Source organism: Diabrotica undecimpunctata, chromosome 5 (assembly GCF_040954645.1).
Source record: "Diabrotica undecimpunctata isolate CICGRU chromosome 5, icDiaUnde3, whole genome shotgun sequence".
In the NCBI taxonomy this organism is placed as follows: Eukaryota; Metazoa; Arthropoda; class Insecta; order Coleoptera; family Chrysomelidae; genus Diabrotica; species Diabrotica undecimpunctata.
In genome coordinates, this window is record NC_092807.1 from 121,159,255 (window position 1) to 121,183,620 (window position 24,366).

General features: G+C 33.4%; 1 protein-coding gene across 1 annotated transcript; it reads right to left on the bottom strand.

Moving 5' to 3' along the window:
- Positions 1 to 2,313: 2,313 nt before the first annotated feature.
- LOC140442453 (uncharacterized) lies at positions 2,314 to 23,240 on the bottom strand. Its single transcript, XM_072533523.1, has 2 exons — positions 22,155 to 23,240; positions 2,314 to 2,463 (listed from the first exon to the last, which is right to left on the bottom strand). The coding sequence occupies exons 1-2, from the start codon at positions 23,238 to 23,240 to the stop codon at positions 2,314 to 2,316; spliced, it is 1,236 nt and encodes a 411-aa protein (XP_072389624.1).
- Between the last annotated feature and the right edge of the window lie 1,126 nt (positions 23,241 to 24,366).

Here is a 24,366-nt window from a genome sequence, read left to right on the forward strand (position 1 = left end):
TCAAGGCCGCATACGACAGTGTCAAGAGAACAGTACTATACCAATCAATGCGTGAGTTTGGTATACCAGAAAAACTTATCCGATTAACGAGATTGACAATGTCTAACTTAAAAGCCAGCGTTAGGATACTAGAAGAAAGTTCTCGATCCTTTGAGATAAAGGATGGAGTCAGACAAAAGGATGCCCTGGTTTGCCTCCTATTTGACATTGTGTTGGAAAAGGCAGTCCGTGATACACGAATTAGAGACGGCTGTACTATTTTCAATAGATCGATACATATCTTATCATAAGCTAATGACACTGACCTTGTAGGGTGTAGCAAGCGAGATGTTGAGCAATATTTCCTAGAATTATAAGCAATATAAGTGCCGGTATAAGCAATCCCCCACTTACTAACCAACAGCTTCGGGTGGAAGAGTCGGTAAGTGTCGGTGTGAATATAGATATTTTAGGAATCAGCCATGTCCAATGGTCCGACTCAGGAAACATAAACGATCAACAATATATTATTCAGGAAGTCAAGAGGGTTTACACAGATGTGGGGTCGGGATAATATTAAACAAAAACATTGATGAAGCTGTAATAAATTTCACTCGATACTCCAACACTGGTATTCATAGTGCGTCGCCAGGAAGAGTCGCCGGCGGTTCTTCAGTTAGCGAACACTCCATCGAGATTTCATCCCCTGTTTCATAGTCAATCTTCGGAGAACCGCTAGTGGGCGATCGGTTACTTACTACTCGATATGAAAACATAGACGTATTTGATGACAAGGATCTACAGCAATCGTACTTGTGAACTAGTCGACTGGAGTTACAATTTGCCAAATTTAAATGTAATCGTTTCTACTCATTCATATTAATATTATAATGTATAATATATTAAAGTTTTTAATATTGGTAATAGTATTAAAGCTTTTAATATTGTTTTTTAATAATAATAATATTAAGTAATTAAATATTGCGCCTTGCATAAAAAAAGGACGAGATAAATAACTCGTTTTTTTATATGAAAGTGCAATTTTCTTGCAAATGCTTGGTGTTTTTTACAAGATAATACAGATTGTATGAAGAGTAGCTAAGCGTTGGGTAGTCAGTGGCGAATCTACGAGGAGGGAAAAAGGATCTTCTGAATTTGCCAATACTTTGACTGAACACACAACCAAGAGAGGATGGAATGTTGTCAGACCATTATCAATATTAAAATATAACCAGTACGTGACAAAAAACGATGTAGAATATGTTGTATGGATAAAATTTGAAAAAACACAATTTACGAGTGTGCTGATTGTGACAAAAAAAAACCTGGACTATGCATAGGATATTGTTTTCGCAAATACCATTCAACCAACAGATAGATTGCATTCAGTATATTAGTTTAAATAAAAAATTTTATTTTCTAAAGACCTTTTAATTGTTAGCTGATGTCCCACTAACAATTTCTAATTTGATTTTCTATTTTATACACATTGATATGTTATAATTACTCGTACATACATTTGTTTTTCTTGATTTGTTTTTTATTTATTGATATTATAATGGAAAAAGTGATAGGTTTGTATGGAATTTTGAGTAGTATTGAGCAGGAAGATTTGGAATTTTAGAAAGGGAGAATTGTATTTATTTATTAATTACTTCAACACAGCTAAGTGAAAGAGCGCCAAACGGTGTAACATAAAATTGAAATCAATTAAAATGTTGTTCAATAAGTCTTTTTCGTACAATCTGTCCAATATTTTGAGCTTGATTCGGTATGTGAGGTTCATTATCATCTAGTTCTTCTTCCACATTATCTTGTTCATTATTTACATCATTCACTTTGATCCCAATATTGTGAAGAACTGCACATGCCACAATTATTTCTGGAACTCTTTCCAATTTATTATTTAAACCCCGACTCAAACAACAAAATCTTTTTTTCCACAATCCAAACAATCTCTCAACGGTATTTCTTGTTCTAATATGAGATCTGTTATACCTTACTTCTTGTTCAATTCCAGGATTTAAAAGAGGCGTCATTAAATACGGTAAACAAGCATAGCCACTATCTCCAAGAAGAAATCCTGTTAAACTGCCATTCTCAAAACGGTGTTTCACTGAACTATTATTGAAGATCATCGAATCATGTTCTCTTCCAGGCCAACGAGCTACAACATCGAAAATTTCTAAATTGGGTCCACCCACTACTTGGACGTTTATTGAAAAATATCTTTCCCTGTTTCTATATACCTCGGCCATATTCCCTCCAGGACTTTTTATTGGTATGTGGGTACAGTCTATACACCCTGTTACTTTGGGAAAATTAGCAATATTCCTAAAACAGCCTTTGGTTCTTTCTCTGGTTTTCGAGACCTTCAGGAAATTTTATATATGTGGGTAATAGCTGAGCAAGTGGGCGGGAAATTTTAAAAATGCATCTCGGAACCGTGGGTTGTGAAAATCCTCTAAGATCTCCAGTTACAATCTAAAAATTAAATTAAAATTAACTATACTACGATCTACCAATATCATGTTCTGAAAATATATTCTTTAATTTATCCTACCTGAAAATTTCCAGTAGCATAAAATCTCAAGGCAACTAAAAGACATAAAATGGGTGGAAACGGTAATCCACGTCGATTAATTTTCACCATTTTATCATTTATTACTGGCAACATTATTTCAATAACTGTTTGTTTTCGAAATCTATATCTTTTTCGAAATTCATTATCATTATAAAAGTGTAATGGATTTTGCATGTCCCTTATATATCTTCTGGGTACTTGTAATATATCGTTTTGTTCATTTATTTCTCGGTTAACTACATAATATTGATGTAAATCGTCCATCGCAAACGTATTTCTAATTGACGGGCGAATCGGCGAATCGCCAGAGCATGCATATACCTTCTCTGGCGAAGCTTCGAAAATCTCTAAACAGGGCATGCGTCATTCGAGTGTGAGATGACTGTGAAAGCGACTGGCGCGTATCCAGCGACATGCCAGCGACTGTTCGGAGAAAGATGCTTTACGCTTGCGTCAACCAGGCTGTAGGTCGACTATGAAACATAGATATGGTGGTGAACAGCCAGCGACGCGCTGGAGTCGGACTATGAATACGAACGCAAGAGAATTATACTCTTACAATTAAACCAGAAGAAACCCAAAATAAACATCCTACAAGTTTATGCTCCAACTGCGGACAAACCAGAGAGCGATATTGAAACTTTCTACGAAGACCTAGACAACATTTTAAAATCCATTAAAACGCAAGATGTAACAATTATAATGGGAGACTTTAACGCAAAGGTTGGGGAAGAAAAAGTAGAAGAATGTACAGGAGGATATGGTCTGGGCAACAGAAACGAAAGGGGTGACAGGCTTATCGAATTTTGCCAAAACAATAATTTTGTTATAGCTAATACATTATTCAAAATGCCAAAGAGAAGACTATATACCTGGAAGTCACCAGCAGATCAAGAAGAGAGAATTGTAAGAAACCAAATAGACTATGTACCAGGTAGACAAAGATACAGGAACGCAAAAACCTATCCAATTGTCGACATAGGATCAGATCTCAACCCAGTACTGACCAAAATTAGGCTCAAAATGAAAATAATAAAACGAAGAACAACAAATGCAAAAATCGATACAAGTAAACTAAGGAACCCAAACGCATAAGGCAACCTGGCAGATAAAAGCAACAACGGATTAATGGATGTTAAAGAACAAATTCTACAAAATACTAAGACAGAAAAAAATGGTTATTAATAAAGACAGAAATAGATAAGTCAAAAAGAAATTCTAATACCAACCAGATATAAAAAGAAGCAATGGATGACGGAAGAAATTTTAGATTTAATGGAAGAAAGACGTCAATATAAAAACATAGATAATCAGATAAAATACAGAATTAAGAAAGCGAAAAAACAATGGTTAAAAGAACAATGCGCAGAAATAGAAGAATACCAGAAAAGACATTTTAGTTTTAACACACATTAAAAAAATTAAAGAATTTCCTCACAACAATAGAACAAGTAAACCGGGAATACTGAAAGATGCAAATAAGAAACTTGCGTTGAATTCTAACGACAAATAAAATAGAGGGGGACAGAATACATCAATGAACTGTTCAAAGACAATAGAACAGAACAGATGGAGATATAAGTAGAAGAGGATATGGTTTTAAAGATATTAAAAGAGGAAATTAAAATGGCATTAAAAAACAGCAAAAATGGTAAAGCAGTAGGTCCAGAGCAAATCCTTATAGAAACCTTGCATAAAATGCATAAATGATGAAACCTTAGACATTATAGTAGACTTATTTAACTCAGTATACAAAACAGGACACATACCGAAACAATGGTTACTCTCCACCTTTTGTGCTACCCCTAAAAATATTTACGCTAAATATTGCAGTGAATACAGAACAATATCACTAACAAGTCACATTCTCAAATTATTACTGAAAATAATACATGGTCGTATAAATAAAAAACTGAAAGAAGGAATAGATGATAGTCAGTTTGGGTTCAGAAACGGACTAGGAACCAGAGAAGTCTTATTTGCTTTTAATGTGTTAGCTCAAAGTTGCATGGATATGAATGTTGATGTGCACGTTTGTTACGTTGATTTTGAAAAAGCATTTGACAAAGTCGGACATGAAAAATTAGTCCAAATTCTAAAGACAAAAAACATAGACCATAGGGACTTACGAATAATAACAAACCTCTACTGAAATCAAAGAGCACAAATCGTAATAGATGACGAACCCAGTTCAAAAATCGAAATCAGGAGAGGAGTTAGGCAGGGATGTATTATGTCCCCATTACTATTTAATGTATATAGTGAAGCCATTTTCGAAGAAGCATTACTATCTCCAAGTGAAGGAATAATAATTAACGGAAGATCTATTAACAACATAAGATATGCAGATGACACCGTGATTATGGCAAGCTCTGCTGAACAACTCCGATAACTGCTAAACAAAACAAACAGTTTCTGTGAAAAATATGGACTAAAAATGAATATAAAAAAGAGCAAATACATGATAATAACAAAGAAAACAAATATACCAACAAACATACATTTGGGAATGTACCGATAGAAAGGGTTGATAAATACAAATACCTAGAGACCTGGATTTCAGACATCAATGACCAAACAATCGAAATAAGAGCCAGGATAGAAATAGCAAGAAATGCGTTTGTAAAAATGAAAACAATTCTCTGCAACAAAAATCTTAGATTAGAACTGAGAGTAAGAGCACTGAGATGCTATGTGTTTTCGATACTGCAATATGGACTTGAAAGCTGGACATTAAAGCAAGAACACATAAATAAGTTACACTCCTTTGAAATGTGGTGTTACAGGAGGATGCTTAGAATAGCATGGGTATAGAAGAAAACTAACACAACAAAAATAAGAAAGTTACAATATCTGGGACACGTAATGAGGGGACAGCGATATGAACTGCTAAGGCTGATAATACAGGGAAAGATAAGAGGAGGAAGGAGTATAAGACGAAGGAGTGTGTCATGATTGAAGAATTTAAGGGACTGGTTTAAATGCAGTTCTATATAACTCTTCAAAGCAGCAGTAGATAGAGTAAAGATAGTGATGATGATATCCAACCTCCGATCGGGAGACGGCACTTAAAGAAGAAGAAGGATCCTATAGCAAATGAGGAACGGGAACGTGTTGACAGCTTCACAATTAGTGACTACTACCAATAAAACAAGCGAAGAAAACTAAAAGACGAATAAACCTTACAAGTAGAGCATACTATGCACTCCAAAAACAATTCCACTCAAGAAATATCCAAAGAAAAACTAAAATTACTATATACAAGACACTGCTGAGGCTGGTCCTCACATACGCGGCGGAAACATGGACTCTAACGCAGAAGGATGAAAGACTACTGAGAATATTCGAGCGTAAGATACTCCGGAAAATATTTGGAGCTATAAACCATCAAGGGCAGTGGCGCAAAAGATTTAATTTCGAATTATACCAAATATTTAATGAACCAAATGTCGTAACGTTCATTAAAACACAGCGACTTAGATGAGCCGGACACATAATACGAATGCCTAACAACATGATTACTAAAAAGCTAACTACAGAAACACCTGTAGGAAGAAGAAGCAGAGGATGACCGCGAATTAGGTAGTTAGATGGAGTTGAGACCGACTTAGGGATACTAGAGATCAGAAGATGGCAACACGTTGCCAGAAACCGAACAGAATGGAGACTAATATTAGAGCAATCCACAGAGCCAAAGATGATGATGATAAATATAAAATTTATAACTTGATGGCCAGTCACAGTATGAATAGAATAAAATACCATGATTTATAACAATATTTAATGAAGAAATTATTTACAAATGATGAAAAGGTTGCTGGTGTGAGCACATATTCATGAATGTTGGGGAAATAAGTCTTCTACTCACAATCCGTAATAGATTTTATTAAAATAAAAAAAAAGAGGATGGACCCATTCTCATTTTTTAACTTTATTAAAACATATTACGACTTGTGAGTAGAAGACTTATTTTCCTAACATTAACCCTTTAACGATTTCTGGTCGATATATCAACCGGTTATGAATCACTGACTTCTTAATGTCGCACAGGTTTATAATTCAACCGGTGCGCCTTTAGTGTACTAGCTGTCTTACATGTGTTTTGTTTTGTTGTTTCAATTGCCCAATTTTTATGAAAAAACCGTTATTTAGGTAAGTTTTAATTATTTTATATCATATTTGTTTATACAGAACGTTGTCAGATTATGTAAAGCAAACGGTATGCAGATTATTAGTGATAAACACAATAAAATATTGTTAGACGTCAAATTTTTTAGGTTACGAGTGCTTTTATTTCTGTTTTAAATTTCCAATTAGTAGTGTTAGCAAAATTCTTTAAGCTTATTTTCATTAACTAAACATTATATGTATGAAATAAAATCCTAAATTAGTATATAAAGTTTTGGCTGAGATATTATATCATGTTATATCCAGTTCATACTGCCAACATGTTGGTTGATTTGAAACTGGCAATTATTTATTTTGTCTGTATAATAATGATAGCAATTATTATAACAAAATAATAATTATAAAGCATTGGTAATAACAGCAACATTAAATTTTTTGTTACAGTAAATGAAGTTTCTGTTTCAGAATGTCCAGACTCAGGATTGACAAGCTACAAGAGCTAGATCCCAATCAAATCTACATATGAATTGATGGTATAACTGATGACCAAGTTATGGACTTAGAAGATGGTGGTAAATTGAATGCCCAAAATCAGTTTGTGATTACAATCGGTTTATGGGGGGCGTCGACAGATTCGATCAGATGCTTTCTTGCTACGCTCTCTTGGAAATCCAGAAAATGGTGGATGAAACTATTGTACTACTCCTAAATGCTACAGTAGTAAACAGTTATATATTGTATAATCTTGGAATGAAAAGAAATTCACGCAAGCCTATGTCACATTTGGCATACCGCAGCTTTTTTGCCAATGAGTTCATACATAAATTTTCGAATAGAAAGGGGTCCTGTAGCAACAACATTTCGTAAAATAAACAAGATTGAAGGACGAAAGGTCTCTACCGATCGTTTGGTTAGAAGTTCGATGGTTGGGGAACATTTACCTGTAACAGGTATCTCTCGGCATTGTGCTTTCTGTAGCATAGAGAAGAAGCCAAAGCGATCTCACATGATATGCAAAAAATGTGAAGTTGCCCCTTGTTTGGAATATTTTACACCTTTCCATTTGTAATAATGTCTCTTACAATAATTGTCTTTTGAATAAACCGTTGTCTTAAGTGGTTTTTTTTATTTAGTAACACAATTTTCTTAACAAATTGAACAAGCGGTTGATTTTTCAACCAGTAAAATTTTTAAAGTTGTTGGGACCGCAATGGTTCTTTGGTTGAAAAATCAACCAGGTCCTGTTCGACAAAGAAAAAAACATAATACCAAGAGGATACATTATGACTCTATTTATAGTTGTTTTGCATTGTTTTACTGAATATAAGCTTAGAACGACGTAAAAAAAAGTTTGGCGCCTTAAAGACTTAACATTATTTACAAAATCATTTAATATTTCATTATTATAAGTACATATGATTTCAATACGAGACCTACGTTAAATTATAAATTTTATACAAAATATCATTAAAAAATTATAATCATTAAATATTGATTTTAAAAATAAAGTAGCGATTTTGCTACTTTGAAGTAAGTTTTGTGCTAATATCTCACTCTAATTTGAATTTTTATATCTTCACAGTTTATCTACATTATATTCAAAAATATGTGCTTGTTTGACGGTTACTATACTCTGACAAGAAATTTGGGGAGGGTGACTCATAAATGTAACATGATATCTTAATTTTACGAGGTGCAAATGAAATACACCGTTAACTAATATACCAGTAAATGAACTTGAAATACGGCGATACCGTGTAATTTTCCGTGTCACCACCGAATTGCATGAAAATTTGGATTTATGTTCTACTCGCCCTTCACTTCGGTTTGTGACTTGTGCCGTTGGTTGCTTTTTTATTTTTTAGTGGTAAAAATTTAACCCCTATTAGAAAAAAATCGTATAATTGTAAATTAAAGTAGGTAATTGATTCAAATAATTTTTTAATGAAGTGAATAAATGTCAAATACCTTTAACAACATAATTTAAGATTTTATCACAGTTTAACCCCTAACTCTCACCCCCTAGAATAGTTACAATTAAAACAGTGTCATTGAATACTTTGTCTTCAACGAATTACCGAAATACCTTGGTTCAGAAGGAATGCATCAATATGGAAAAATGACTGTTGTATTTTAATAATAAAGGTTAGAAATGTTGTTATTTACGCATTATTAAAAAAACAATGCAAAGGTTATTCAGGTACATTCAGGTACGTTTGCTTTTATATACATTCTTCTTTCGTAGTTTAAACAAATGAATTCACAATCAATGAAAAACACACCAAAATAAGGATTGTTGTGTTTGAACGCTGAGTTTGAAAATCACACAATGACATATTATTTTAAACCCACCTCCTTAAAAATGGGCAACTGTCTCACCACGAAACCTTTAAAAAGGCACCTGTCTCTAACGTCGTACACAATACAAATCTCAGCTTTAAATCCCTAAAAAATATATTTGCATTATAAAGGCATACAGAGAGTCCTATTAAAACAGCACCAGAAAGTTCTTTCTACCTGATACAGGAACGAATTAAGTGATTTTTATAAACAAAAAATGGCATCAATAATATGAAATGGTAGATAAAATAACTCTTTGAGGCACATTTGATTAAACTACAAAGCTTTTACAAAATCCTTCAGTTTCTGCAGGGATGGGCGTGTGAGTGATTTTCCATTTCCGTTTTCGCCCGGTCACAGTTACTTAATTTTATTCACAAGTCACATAGGTAATTTGTTTAATAGTGGTAGATCACTGCTATTTTTCCAAAATTCTTTAACATCCACATTTGGTTGAACGTACCGTCATAAGTAAAATTTCTCTTTCAATATCGGTCTTATTATGCCAACCCACTTTGTTGAATCCAACATTAAGTACAACCAGGGCCGCCGCTAAGGTATTGGCCGCCCGTGTGCAACTTAATATTTGCCGCCCTCCTTCCAACACTTTAGACATACATACTATTATTTAAAGAAATGTGCAGAAGATGGATAATATAACAAACAATAATAATTTATAAATAGATAAATACTTACTTGAACATTTAGACTAATTTAAACGTCCATTATCCTTATTTAATAACCATGATCCAACGCAACGTCGAGAATATGTATATCCTAATATCCTAATTTAAACGTCCATTTAATTAAAATAAACCGGGAATAGAAACATAAACACATAAAAAAACTAAAAACGCACTTTTCGGGCTTTAGTCTCGGAAAACTTTTTGACAATATCTTTAATGTCCAATGTCGCACACACTTCATGTTCTATAGATAACATTGCAGAAAGCAAAAACACATCTTACTACAATTGTTATTTCTTCTACGTGTGCCCCAATGTTTTTTCTCCATTTCATATAATTTTTGATGAGCAGAGTCAACTGTTAATCCTTTTTTTAATGTTGTAGATAGTTTAAACAGTTTTTGAGAATATTTTATATGAGCTGCACCGGATTCATGTCTTTTTAAAATAATAGCTAAATGTTGCCAGTCACTTACCCCATTGATTTTACTAAGTAATTGTCGGCTGCTTTCATCACAATAAAACAGTTTACAAGGTGCACAAAAAACACTATTTAGTGATAATGAGTAAAGTAACCACGGGCGATGAATTTGGTCTTGATTAGGTAATGTGCGATAATAATAAGTTTCTGAAAATTTTATATTATTTGTATCTCTGGGGAAGTTAATTTTTGTAATTTACTGAGGAAAATTTTCAACAACAAATTGAACTTCACTTGGATTCATATTTTGCAGCCCATTTTCCGGGATCATCTGAAATCAAGAATATGCTACAGCCTTCCTACACTGCAATCCAGATTAACTGGAACATTAATTGTTCTGTCTTGGTTGGTGGTTTCAGGTTCAGCCGTTTCAGCATCAGCACTCGCACTATCGCTATTATTATCATAAAATCACCCGTCTCTATCCGCAGGAATATTCAATTGTTTGGTACTTTTTTCTATGGTTTGGACTTCGCTTGAAGTTGAAGATCCTAAATTTATATCCGAGTCTTCTATATTTTCATGTATGTTTTTGATCAAAAATGATTCCAGTGCACCGCTAAGTTTTTTTTCTCAGTTTTTGCCTCTTTTATTTTTCTATATTAAAAACCTGAAAGTCGTTTTCTTTTTCTTTCGGACATTTTGAAATTATCACTTAAGAACGAAGCCGGGCAAATTTAACAAAATAAATCCAAAAACACTGCAAATAAGTTGTAGAAATAATGTTTCTCTAAATAATATGTAGCCGTAAAGCGTATACGAATAAAATTGCTCTGATCTCGACGTTACTTCGAAATACAGTACCTACTATGCAAAAGAAACGGGTACACTACTATATTTTACAAACAAAATCGTTTATCAAACGCGTGTCTAAATTCATCGAATTCTCAACTAAGACTGAACATAAGACATAATAACCCATCTATAAACATAACCATATGAACAATATTATAACAGAAACTTTACAATCACTTGCCTAAATTCTTGTAAAGTATCTATGTGTGAAATCTCAAATAACTGAAGTCCGAAAGCCGCCAGCAGCTTTGAATTAAAAAGTGTTGCTCACTGCTTTGTGACTGTACCTGCAAAAGGGCGGCAGTTCATACAATAAATAATATTTTCTGAGATTTTTTTTAGATTAGGATGAAAAAAAGAAGTATACATGATAAATGAAACGCATTTAAGTATTATCACGTACTGAATAATTATTATTGTTTGGAATATTAGAGTTCACAGAATTATCTGAATCATCACTATTTAATTATTTGAATTTATTTTCATTTTAAAAAAGTATTATCATCAGTGGACTGCTTTTGGCCGCCCCTATTGTTGGCTGCCCGTGTACGGTGCACACTTGGCACACATGATAGCGGCGGCCCTGAGTACAACCTATCTCCTCAGGTTAGTTTAGAATACTTTTCATTGCAGCAGATAAAAAAGTTTATTTCAGATATCGAATATATGGTTATGATCATGAGTCCAATATTCTGTATTATTTCCTGATTATTATATGTATGATAACAATAGATAGTTGCATAGTTGATGTACAACTTTTGTTTCGCTATTAACGTAATCAGTATTCTTCTTTATCACTTTCTTCCAGCTATCATTCTGGTGATTTCCTCTATCAGCCTGTATTCAATTTCATTGTTTATCTGTTCCTAATATACCAAACTCCTATTTTTAACTTTATTCCATCACTCAATGGCAGTAATTTTGATCTCATTATTTATTAATCTGTATCTAAGTGGAATTGAACTGGAATGGGCCGTTGATGTACAAATATAGCAAACTATGAAATGTACTTTGATGCACTTTGATGCACCAAGGTAACAAAAATGTGCGAATATAAAAAAATAGGATATTGGCTAGCAGACTATGTCGGAGAATGACCAATTTACACTCAAGGAAGGATTCAGCCAATTTTCATGCCCTTTAAAGACAGTAAAAAAAAATAAATGTGGAAAGAAGATATAACACAGATAAATTGATATAACACAGATGTGACGGAGTGTAATTAAATAAGGAAATTTCCCGATAGCAGTATTCTATACTGCTGCCAGAGTTGTCTGAAGTAATTTCTGAAAATGGAAAGAAAAAATAGGTACCAATAAAACACATATTACGTAGGTATGTATAACCCACTTTAATCTCCAACCAGTTATTAATTGATTTGTCTCAGCCGTAGCTCAGTAGCTACGTTACTGGCTTAACAAGCTGGAGGGTCCGGGTTTGAATCCCGGTACCGACAAAATGAGATGGAAATATACGTAGTCTAATGGAGTATTTTCCAGGTGTATCAATACGTTTAGACAAAAAAATATAAAACTCTCCCAGGTTAAAATGTGTACACAGTTACCTGACATACGAGCGATAATGGGGGTATTGCAACATCCTCTGTTACATAAGTTACTATAAAGTTACATGTAATAGTTATTAAGAACAAATTTTAAGCCTTGAAGAGTAAGTTGTATAATAAAGTTAAAATGCAAATATAATAAAGAGAAGTATCCACTGAAGTAATTAAAAGTTATCAAACTGTTCTAATAATTAATTAAAAACCAAATGGGTGGAGATATTTCCTTTCAATGACTCCTCGTAGAGTTCAGATGTTGGTAGAAAAAATTAATTTATTAGAGATCTTGTTTTGAACCATATAGCTCCATTTCCTTTACAAGAGAACCATTATTGTAGAAATTAAAGTAGTAAACAGTGTTTGTCATCTGATTTAAGTGTAGATAAAATGTGGAACTTTTTTAAGGAAAAGTACCCTGATACAAGAGTTAATTTACATTACTATTAGGACATTTTTAAAACAAAATTTAATTTAAAATTTGGTGTCCCTCGAATAGATACTTGTAAACAATGCGACTCTTTTTACATAAAAATGAAGTCATCTGGCGATGAAAACTTGCTTAATCAAATACAGATAAACAGGCAATTGCATCATGCTAGAGCCGACAGTGAATACACAACTCTAGCAAATGACAAAAAGGCAGATGAAGTTAACAAAGACACCATTGTACTTTGTGTTGAACTGCAACAGGTTCTGTATTGCCCAACTCTGACTCATGGAGATGTCTTTTACCAAAGGCAGCTATCGTGCTACAACCTGTGTGTCCATGACCAGGGTAATAACAAAGCAATGATGTTTCTTTGGGACGAAACTAAAGGAAAGCGAGACTGCAGAAATTGCGTCACGAATCCTTGCATATATCACTTATCATTTTGCCCTTTAGAAGAGAACATGACCCGTAACTTAATCATATGGTCAGATCGTTGTAAGGGGGCAGAATAATAACTGGAAAGTAGCTCTTATTCAACATTTTGTTGTAAATAAATTTTTCACTACTGTGGAATAGAAATTCTTAATAACAAGACACAGCTTTTTACCCCGTAACAGGGACTTTGCCCTGATTCAGCGTCATAAGAAATCTGCAATGATTTATGTTCCTTCCTAGTGGGTAAAAGTAATTACAGCTACTTCAGAAAAGTTTTCTGTCTATTTAATGTCTACTGAAAATTTTAAAAATCAGCATTATTGAAAACTATGTAGAAACGGTAAACTTTCGAATAGAACTTCCCACAGCATCCTTCAGCCATGGAATACGCACTGCCTTGCAAAGCAGCAAGAAAAAGGAACGTCAATCTCCCTCCAATAAAAGTCGTAACATTTCTCAGACTTTATGAAGGATAATTTCCAATAAAAAAGGAGAAAACGAAGGATCTCATGTCAATGATGCCATATGTGCCTGAGGAATTCAGGCAATTTTATGAAAAAATATCTGTTTGTGACCAGGACTAGACTAAGTACTTAAAGGGTAGCTGTTTTTTGTATTGATATATTCTGTTTTACTTTAACTTTTCAAATTGTATTATTTTCATATCTTTGACAGGTATTATTTTGTATAATGATGTGTATTTTTGTCCGTATAGTGGCATTATCGTTTAGTTCAAAAACTCAATCAATATTTTATTTTATAATTTATAAATAATTTTTTTTATACTATATAATTTTTTAAATATGTTACTTTTATAAGCTTTTTAAAATTGGTTATAAGATTTTAATATTATTATTATTATATAACAAATGAGGGCAGAGGAGCGAGCTCCTATTATGCCCAAAAGATAAAGAAAAATGTCCTTATAAAACTGATACCAATTATACAGTTACAATTAAGTACATCATATTAAAATTGTGAAACAATAAATAAATAATGCGGTCCTAAAATAACACAATATTATAAATAAAATAAAGCGCTATCAAGTTTATTTTTAAAGATGTTAACACTAGTTGCTGATATGGTGTCTTGATCCAAATTGTTCCAGATATTAAATATTCTATTTAGCAAAAAGTTCACCCTGGACCTTGCAGAAGTTTGTTCCCTCTTTAATTTGTAACGATGGCCTCCTAATCTTTTTGATTTAAAGTGAATATGGTGTTTAGGTTCCCAAAATTATGTTTAAAACTACGGAACGACATAATTCGGTCACCTCGAAGACGTCGCTGCTCGAATGTCGTGAGGTGAGCCATAGATAGTCTATCTTCATAATTAGGTCTTACACGGCCGTATGCCAGTCTTATGGCTTTACGCTGAACATTTTCAAGTAGGATTTTATCGCCACTGAGATCTGGATTCCACACTGACCCAGCAAACTCAAGAACAGGTCTGACGTATATTGAGTAAAGTTTACTAACACAGGTTAGAGATATACGTGTAAAACATTTACGGATCAAAAACAGTTTCGAGTTTGCACGTTTACACACCGACACTATGTGATCAGACCAATTTAAGTCACTATTAATTATCACTTCGAGATCGTTGTGTGAGGTTACCAAGTTTAAGGGATGTCCATTAATAAAGTACGGTAGTGATGGGTTATTTTTGCCGATATGTAAAACAACGCATTTTTCAATGCTAAGCGGAAGTAACCATCCTGAGGACCATTTGAATATTGCATCAAGATCGTGTTGAAGAACATGTTGATTAATAGTTGGATTCACATATAATTTCGTATCATCAGCGTAAATAGAAACCTTACTGGATACAATGAGCGGAAGATCACTAGTGTATATACAAAAAAGTAGCGGTTCAAGTACTGATCCTTGTAGAACTCCACTCTTGACTGGCTTATCTAGTGAGTGGGCTTCCCCAACACGTACCCTGAAGTATCTGTCGGATAGAAAATCTTGAATCCAAATGTTTAACTTTCCGCGAATACCATACTGGAAAGCTTTGGAGAAGTCTAAGTAGACTACATCGACAGGATGCCGATTGTTTAAAGATAATGACCAATCATTTACACAATGAAGTAAGTTTGTGATCGTTGAACGACCTTTGATAAAGTCATGCTGTTGGTGAGGGATGACATTTTCTTGAAGAAGAAACTCAGACATAGCTTCCGAAATAATCGATTCCATGACCTTGCCGACAATAGGAACCAGGCTTATTGTACGATCATTATTGCAATCAAGTTTATTTCCTTTCTTGAATATAGAAATAACCGAAGTCCATTTTCAAGACGAGGGGAGAGAACCTTGATTAAAAGAAGTATTCATTATGAGAGAAATAGAGATGGCTAAAGATTCTGCACAATTTCCATAAATGATATTTAATTGCATCCGGTGTGAAATATATATTATCAAGAGTTTTAGACAAACGTGGGCACATTATTTGAGGAATGGTATCGTTAGGTTCATCTGTAAAAACCTGAGAAAAGAATAACGATAAACATTCCGAAGATTCGTTATTCGAAGAATTCTGTTCTTACCTTTAGCAACGATTGTTTGACTAGGTCAGAAAAATTACGGTGGGCAAGAAAATCATCAAGGGTTTATATGTTCGCCAAAGCTTTTGCTTATGTCAAATTAAATGGGTAGCTCAGATGTTAATTCAAGGTTTTAGTCGATTTCTGTATAGCTGCCATGCCGTTTGGTTGTATGATCAGAAATTATTGTAATAGAAGTATGAAGAAAAGAGTCCCACATTGAGACGATGGATCAAAGTGATTAAGAAAAATATATTGCCAGTTTAACTGGGAAAAAACTGAATTTACATTAAAGAAATCAGTAGTGGCATACGTCACGAAATTATTTTTGCAGAGAAGTGTTAAACTAAATTGAATGTGAGCAGTAATAAGCGAGTGGTCAGGAAGACCCACAGGAGAGGACACTTTAAGTGTAGAAATTAATTGATTGTCATTTGTGAAAAATAATTCTAAAATTGAGATATTATTGTTGGCTCTAAACCTTGTAGGTTCAGTTATCAGTTGTAATAAATTTGAGTTCATGATAAAGTTTTTAAACAAATTTTGGGAATTGATAGTATCAGTTTTGAATCTCTGGAAAATTGAAATCTCCGAGAACAGTGAGCTTTTCATAGGATGATAATTCCTCAAGTTTGTCAATAAGCATATTGTCCTGAGTAAGTACTGTATCCGGAGGTCGGTATACGCAAACTATATTAAATGTGAAAAACTTATTAGTAATAACTAAGTGGGTAATTTCTATACCGGGTACGTCTATTGTTTTATTACTGATAGAAAAAGTATTGGTAATTTCATTTGCCAAATAGATGCATGCTCCTCCTCCCCGACGAGTACCTTTATCGATAGAAGAATTAAGCCACGTTTCTGTTAGGAGAATAATATGAGGTTTTAAAAGTTGAACACTACTTATAAATTCATTAAATTTGGACATCAGAGAGTTTAGATTCGTATACATAAGCCTATACGTAAAAAAATTATGAACGAAATTTCATTATCTTTGGACAGCCATTAACATATTTGATCGTAATTTATTTTGATTTGGTTTACCGACTCTATAAAATGCAACAGGACTTTCTTGACATCCAATGACTTCTAGGGGTAAATTAATTTTATTCTTATCATGATCTTTTATTCTGTAAAATAAAGTTACTTTTTAACATATAAAGCGACTGTCGATTAGAAGGTTGTGGCAATTAACAATTTACTATTTTGGTTATAACTTTATTACTACTTTGTGTAACTTAAAGGTTTTACTATTGATGTTGTATTATAAGGTTTACAAGAATATTGTTATAATATTTAATGTATTAACTTATTTTTTATGGCGAAAAATGTTTTTTAACTTTCTGAAAAAATTTTAAACTGGCGCTTGGAACGTTACTGGAGGGACTTTATTGATTTGTGTTAAATATTGATAATTTTAAATACGGTTGAGTCCATTTCTGTTCTCTATAAATATCCAAATATAATAACAACCGAAATATTGAGTGTCTGACCAGCCACCTTACAAAGACTCAAGTGCTCCAAGCCCCTGTTAATAAAATATGCCCTAAAAAGTAACAGAGAATATGAAGTAAAACGAGTAAGACAAAGAAAGTCGAGCTTTTCTCTCGTATAGAATTTTGATCGGTACCTGTGTGGTATCATGCTGTGTTCACAAATTCTAGAATAGATAGATTGTCAGTCTGGCGCCAGTCTTTTAATGGACCAATGGTCATAGAATTAACCGAAAAGCGTTTGGAATTCCTATTCTAATGTTATTTTAAGGCTTTCTTTCTTTTCCATTTTTATTTAATGGCATTTCGTGCTAATCATTCACACCTTTCTAAGCAAAAGAATTGCTATTTAATAGACATAATAAGGAAAAAACTCATAAGTCACGTGTATATTATATTGATTAATTAATTATTGTGTCATATTATGTTGTATTTCATTAAAAGTTTGCTTTTTTATATAGATTTGTATTTACATATTTTATTATTTTTATCTGTTGATAAACAATGGTAGAGCTATAAACCGACAAATTTAAAGGAACTAAATTAAATTTGCCTATTTATTTTAAACTTTTTGATTTATTCTTCTTCTTTTTCATTGTAAGGTTTAGGTATTTACAGCCAATTAAATTATTTTCGTGGAAACTTTGTTTTTAAAAACTTTATTTTCAAAAATACAATACAATACACTTGTTGCCGAACTACACTCATGGACAAAAATATCGAATATTTTGGAATTTTTAAATTTTTTTTTGTAGTCACTATTATTTCAAAATAATTTTAAATTACTGATGATACTCATATTGTAGGCTGATTTATTCAACTGTTTTGAAATATTTTGATGTTAATTTTGATGTTTATTCAGCGTTTAGTGTCATTCGTACATTTTATCATAAAAAACCTTCGCGTAAAGCAAAAATCATACTAATTCGATTATTTTTAGTTTAATTTATTAAGTTTAGTTAAATATTGTTTTGATTTAAGTTTGATAAGTTTAAAAGAATTATGCCACCAATTCGACACTGCAATGAAGCCCAAGTAGCACAAATTGTAATTTTGCACGAGGAAGGATATGCTCAAAAAGATATCGCACGACGTCGCAGGAGAAGTCAATCTACGGTTTCGAATACTTTAAAAAGGTACCGCGAAAAATGAAATTTTGTACGAACGCCTGGTCAAGGACGCCCAATGGGCAAAACTGCAATTGATGACTGATTTTGGGTTCATAATTCTACACGAAATCGTTCATTGAATCGATGCACCTCAGAAATGAGCTATTAAATGTTTGACAAGTTAATTTGAGTTCAGATACATTTAGATGAACATTAAAAGAAGCAAACTTAAAGCCCAGACGCCCCGCCAAAGTTCCACGTCTTCTGCAAAATCATAAATCTCGTCGTTTAGAATTTGCAAGAACACATATTCAGTGAAATATCGACAACTAAAAATGTTCTTTTCACTGATGAGACCAGAATTATATCATGGAAGCCAGATGGTCAGAATTACGTCTACAGAAGTGTTGGAGAACGATTCGCCAGCTGCAATCTCGCCCAGACCATTAGTTTTGAAAGTGGTGGTATAAAGCTTTGGAAAGATATTAGTTGGGAGGTGCGCACCGCATTTGTGGAAGTGATTGAAAGATCCTGGAAGATCATGTTTTGCCATATGTTGGTTACATTGGATATGAAAGATTCATGTTAATGCACGATAATGCTTGACCATATGCCCCTGCATAGTGAGTAATTATATTGATAAGATCCAAATTTAAAGATTGGATTGGCCATCGTTTGGCCCGGATTTAAATCCAATAGAGCACATGTGGGATCACCTAAAATGCCGCATACGACAAAGAAATCCCATTCCAAATACAATAGACCAGCTTCGGCTTGCTGCACGGGATGAATGGAATGCAATTTCCCAAGGATATGTCCAAAATTTACTTGCAAGCATGCCGAGAAGGATGCAAGCAGTAATAAGAGCTAGAGGGGGGAATACTCGTTACTGATTATGTACTTCTTTCACTTAAAAAATCTTATTTAAGCAATTTAAATTAGCATTTAATTTTGGAGTAAAATAACCTAATTTATTTAATATTAATTTATTTTTTTTTTTTTTCATTTTTTTCCGCATCAAAATTTAAAATTGTTCATTAAACATTGTTAAATAAACTCTGTTTCACAATAAACGACTTGATTGACCAGAATTTATTTTGAAAAAACAAAAATATTAGAAAATTACAAAATATTCGATATTTTTGTCCATGCGTGTATAAATACACGCTCTGAATACAATTAACAATTAACTTCTTAAATGCTTACTAAAGTTACTTGTTACTTATTATTTAATTTATTATAAACAAGTGCAGGCCTATTTATACCTTCTGATCAGATGGACTGTGGTCGGCGTATTCCAATGGAATTAACTGTTTATATTTATATAATTCGCCTATCACTGTATTTAAAATAGCTCCGTCTTTTAATTTGGTCTCATACACTTCTTCCTTTCAATGTGTAATTTAATATTTGAATCGCTTCTGTATGAAAGGCCTCTTTTCACAAAATGGAAATTTTGAGAAACAGCAAAAAACTGTTTAATTTTATTTTTTTTTTTATTTAAAATTAACGTGTCTCGACAACTTATGGTCATTGACACGGGTACAGTAATTTACAACATTATACATATTTTATATAGGTATAGGTACAAGAATTTGATATGAACATTTTTTTTTATAGAAAGGTTAAAACAATATAGCTTATCACTATGCACTGTTTATATTAGCTGAATTAAACTTGTTTCTTTTAAAAATCTAAGACCACTGTCAAAACGGTTTGGAACACTGAGAATGTCTTTTAGATTTCCTTTTAGGCTGTGCTTGTTTCTGGAAGAATCATACAGGCAGCAGTCCACTATCACGTGTTTGATGGAAAGGACGCTACTACAGAAGTGGCATACTAGAGGGTTTTCTGATGCCATAAGGTATCCATGTGTGAGACGTGTATGCCCTATTCGTAGTCGGTGAATAACTGATTTTTCTTTCCTGTTCATAGAGGAGATATTGACGCGAGATAAGTTGGGTTGAACGTCATGCAGCTTAGTTTTTGTTTTACTCCACAGGTCCGCCCATGAGCTGAGGATTTTTTGTTTTATCAATATTTTAAGATCCGTATGAATTTGGACCTCTTTGAAGGCTATGTCAGAAGAACATGCTGCTTTAGCGGCCTGGTCTACTTTTTCGTTTCCCAATATACCAACATGAGATGGAGTCCAAATCATTATGACTTTTATGTTAGCAGAATATAGTTGGTTACAGATGGTGTGGATTTCCTGGACTAGTGGGTTTTTCGAGAAAATGCATCTTATGGAATAAATCGAGGAAAGTGAGTCAGTGCAAATGGCGATTTTTATGCTTTCATTTGAAGTAGGATGGATTAAAGTCTTTAATGCTTGGAGTATTCCATATAATTCTGCGGTATAGATACTACAACTTTTAGGCAATCGCACAGAGCTTATTGTCATCGTCAGGATGGACACAGCGGAGCTACAACAGTCTTCATTCTTGGACGCATCGGTGTATAAAATTTCATCAAATTGTGTTAAGTTAAGGATGTTTTGGAAGGATTTTCTAAGGATTGAGTTTGGGGTTTCTGTTTTGTCGAATCTGCATAAATCAGTGTTGAAAATTGGAAGATTGTGCATCCATGGAGCTGTCTTGGAGGTATAAATAGAAGTAGTATTGGAAAGGTTGATGGAATCTAATAAAGGAGATAATATTTGTGGTAATGTGAGAGACTGATTGGAAGCGTTTGCGGGGGAGGTTCTATGGGATTGATTAGATTTATTATCGGGTTACTTGGGTTTGCTGATATTCTTACAAAGTATAAAAGTAGAAGCTGCTGCCTTCTTAGATGGAGTGGTGGCTCTGAAGATTCAACGCACAGACTTTCAGCGGGACTTGATTTGAAAGCACCAAGGCATAGTCGTAGGGATGTATTTTAAATCGTGTTTAGAGACTTTAGTAGGGAGCTACTAGATGCCATATAAAGAATACTGCCATAATCTAGCTTGGAGCGAATTAACGCTCTATATATTTTAAGAAGAGATTCTTCGTCAGCTCCCCAAGAGAAGCTAGCAAGAGATTTAAGTAAATTGATTCTTTGGGTACAGTTTCCTTTAAGTTTCTGAATATGCTGTCTCCAGATAAGCTTTTTATCAAAGGTGATACCAAGAAGTGTCAAATAATTAACTGTTTGTAAACGAAGTCCGTTTAGAGTTATAGAAGGTGGATTAGGTCTATGCTTTTTGGTAAAGTGAATTACTTTGGATTTAGAAGCTGAAAACACAAATCCAGCACGCGTAGACCAGGTGTCTATTTTGTTTATTGCGTTTTGTAGCAAAGTGCTGGTGGTAGCTGTGACTCTGCCTTGGCAGTATAATATAATATCATCAGCATATATCGAGTACCTGACTGGTGGTTCTATATATGAGGAAAAGTCATTCATGCTAAGTAAAAATAAGGTAGTGCTTAAAACTGAGCCCTGAGGCAAACCGTTGTCCAAAGCGTGTGGTTTTGATATTTTTCCATTTGTTAATACTCTAAAATATCGACTTGTTAAAAAAATTTTTAAAAATAAATAAATGTTACCTACCAGTTAAATTATATTCCGTTAATTTTCTTAGAATTAGAGGTCTTTGTACAGTGTCGAAGGCACTTTGGATATCTAAAGTTACTGCTATGACTTCGCTTCTATTCGAAAATGCATTAACAATGTCAGTATGTAGTGTGACTAGGTTATCCATTGTAATTCGATTTGATCTAAAACCTGTTTGGAATTGGTCAAGAATATTATTTCTTTCTAGATACCATAGTAAGCGTTTATTGACCATCTTTTCTAACAGTTTACATAGTGAACAAGTGAGAGAAATTGGTCTATATGATTTTAGAAGATTTGGAGATGAGTCATTCTTTTTGATAGGAATTGTAGTTACTTGTCGCCATAACGTTAGGAACTGGTTTTGAGACCAGATCTTATTATATAACTCTAGTAGTTTGAGATGTGTGTCTGGATGGAGATTTTTTAAGAATATTGATGGGATATCGTCAGGACCGGCTGCTGAGTTTTTTAATGAAGATATGGCTTCGTTTAATTCTAGGAGATTAAAAGGAAGATTCATGGAGCTAGTGTTAGAAAATATTTTGGGGCTGGAAATCTTGGTATCTGAGTTATTGGGAAGATTCGGAATATTTGACTTATCTGAAAAGTGAGAGGCAAAGATATCTGCAATATGCTGATCATCGGTAACTGTATGATCCTGCAGGAATATGGTGGCAATTTTGCTGGATGTATTATGACCTTTCATACGTCTTATCTTTGACCACATTTGCGCGGGAGAAGTATCTTTTGTGATTGAACTAACGTATTGATTCCATGAGGCTTTCTTACTTTCTTTTAAAATACGCCTAGAATTGGCCCTAAGTTTTTTAAAATTTATTAAATCCGTGGTGGTACGGGTCTTCCGGAATTTATTTAATGCTTTTTTGCATTGTTTGACAGCTATTTTGCACGACTCATTCCACCACGGAACAGGTTTCTTGGAAGGATCAATCGCGCATTTACCAATACATTCCTCAGCAGATTCAGTTAAACAGTTATTTAATAGTTTTACATCTGTATCTATATCATTGTTAAAAAGTAATTCATCGGTTTTTCCCTTAACAGTGGTTCTAAAAAGATCCCAGTTTGCTTGAGTGATTTTCCATTTTGTTATAATTCTTGATGGCATTTTTGACTGGTCAGAGATGAGAATAGGAAAATGATTACTATCATAGAGACTGTTTAATGTGTACCATGAAAGTAAAGGAAATATTTCGGGATTACAGAAAGATAAATCTATGGAAGAGAAACTACCTGATTGGATGTGAAAGTATGTACTACTTCCTGAATTTAGTAAGTTTATATTTACGTTATTTAGGAAATTTTCGATTGTTTTACCTCTTCCAAATGTGTTTTCGGAGCTCCACATAGTATTATGTGCATTAAAATCACCTACTAAGATAAAAGGTGTAGGAAGCTGAGAAGTTAAATCTTCAAGATCGGAACTTATTAAACAGTAGTTTGGAGGGATGTATATGCAACAAATTGTAATTTTGTAGGGACACCAAGCTGTAACGGCTATAGCTTCGAGGTTTGTGTTTAGCGGAAATTCTTTATGGAAAATATCAGTGGAAACAAAAATTGATGCTCCGCCACTGGCACGAAGTTGGGTAGTTAGAATATAGTGGTAACCTGTAAAATTTTTAAGTTGTCCGGAATATTTATCAGTGAAATTTGTTTCTTGTAGGCATAGAAAGTCAGGAGAAGACTCAGATATGAGTGTTTAATTTTATACTTTTCTGATTTTTCGAACCATATCACCCTTAAAACCTTAAAATTGAAAATAAATCATGTTAGTTACACCTTTTAATATTATTATTGTATTTTTTATTATTGAAAATAGTTGACAAAATGCCTTTCATAAGCAAGTCATGTTTTACGGGGAAAGTTTTGATTGATGGATGAATTTACACCGTGTTTATACACAATTATACTTAATTAATATTAATTTATTAAAAAAGTTCTAAGACAATACAATTAGCTAAAATGAATTGCCATTTTGTACATTTTTGCTCATTTTTTGCTTGCAACTGTAAGCAATTTGGCAAGCAAATTTTAAAACCGCTCGTTTTCTTGGGGAACGTACTGCAAAAGTTTCTTCAAGTTATTAATTTTCTCTTGATGAATTGGTACCTTTGCTTCATGAGTTTTTTTTTGCTAATGAGGAATAGGGTGGTTGCTCAGCAATACACAGTGGTTTAGATAATAATTTGAAGGTTTTCTTAAGAAATCCACCTATAAAATCAGATACAACA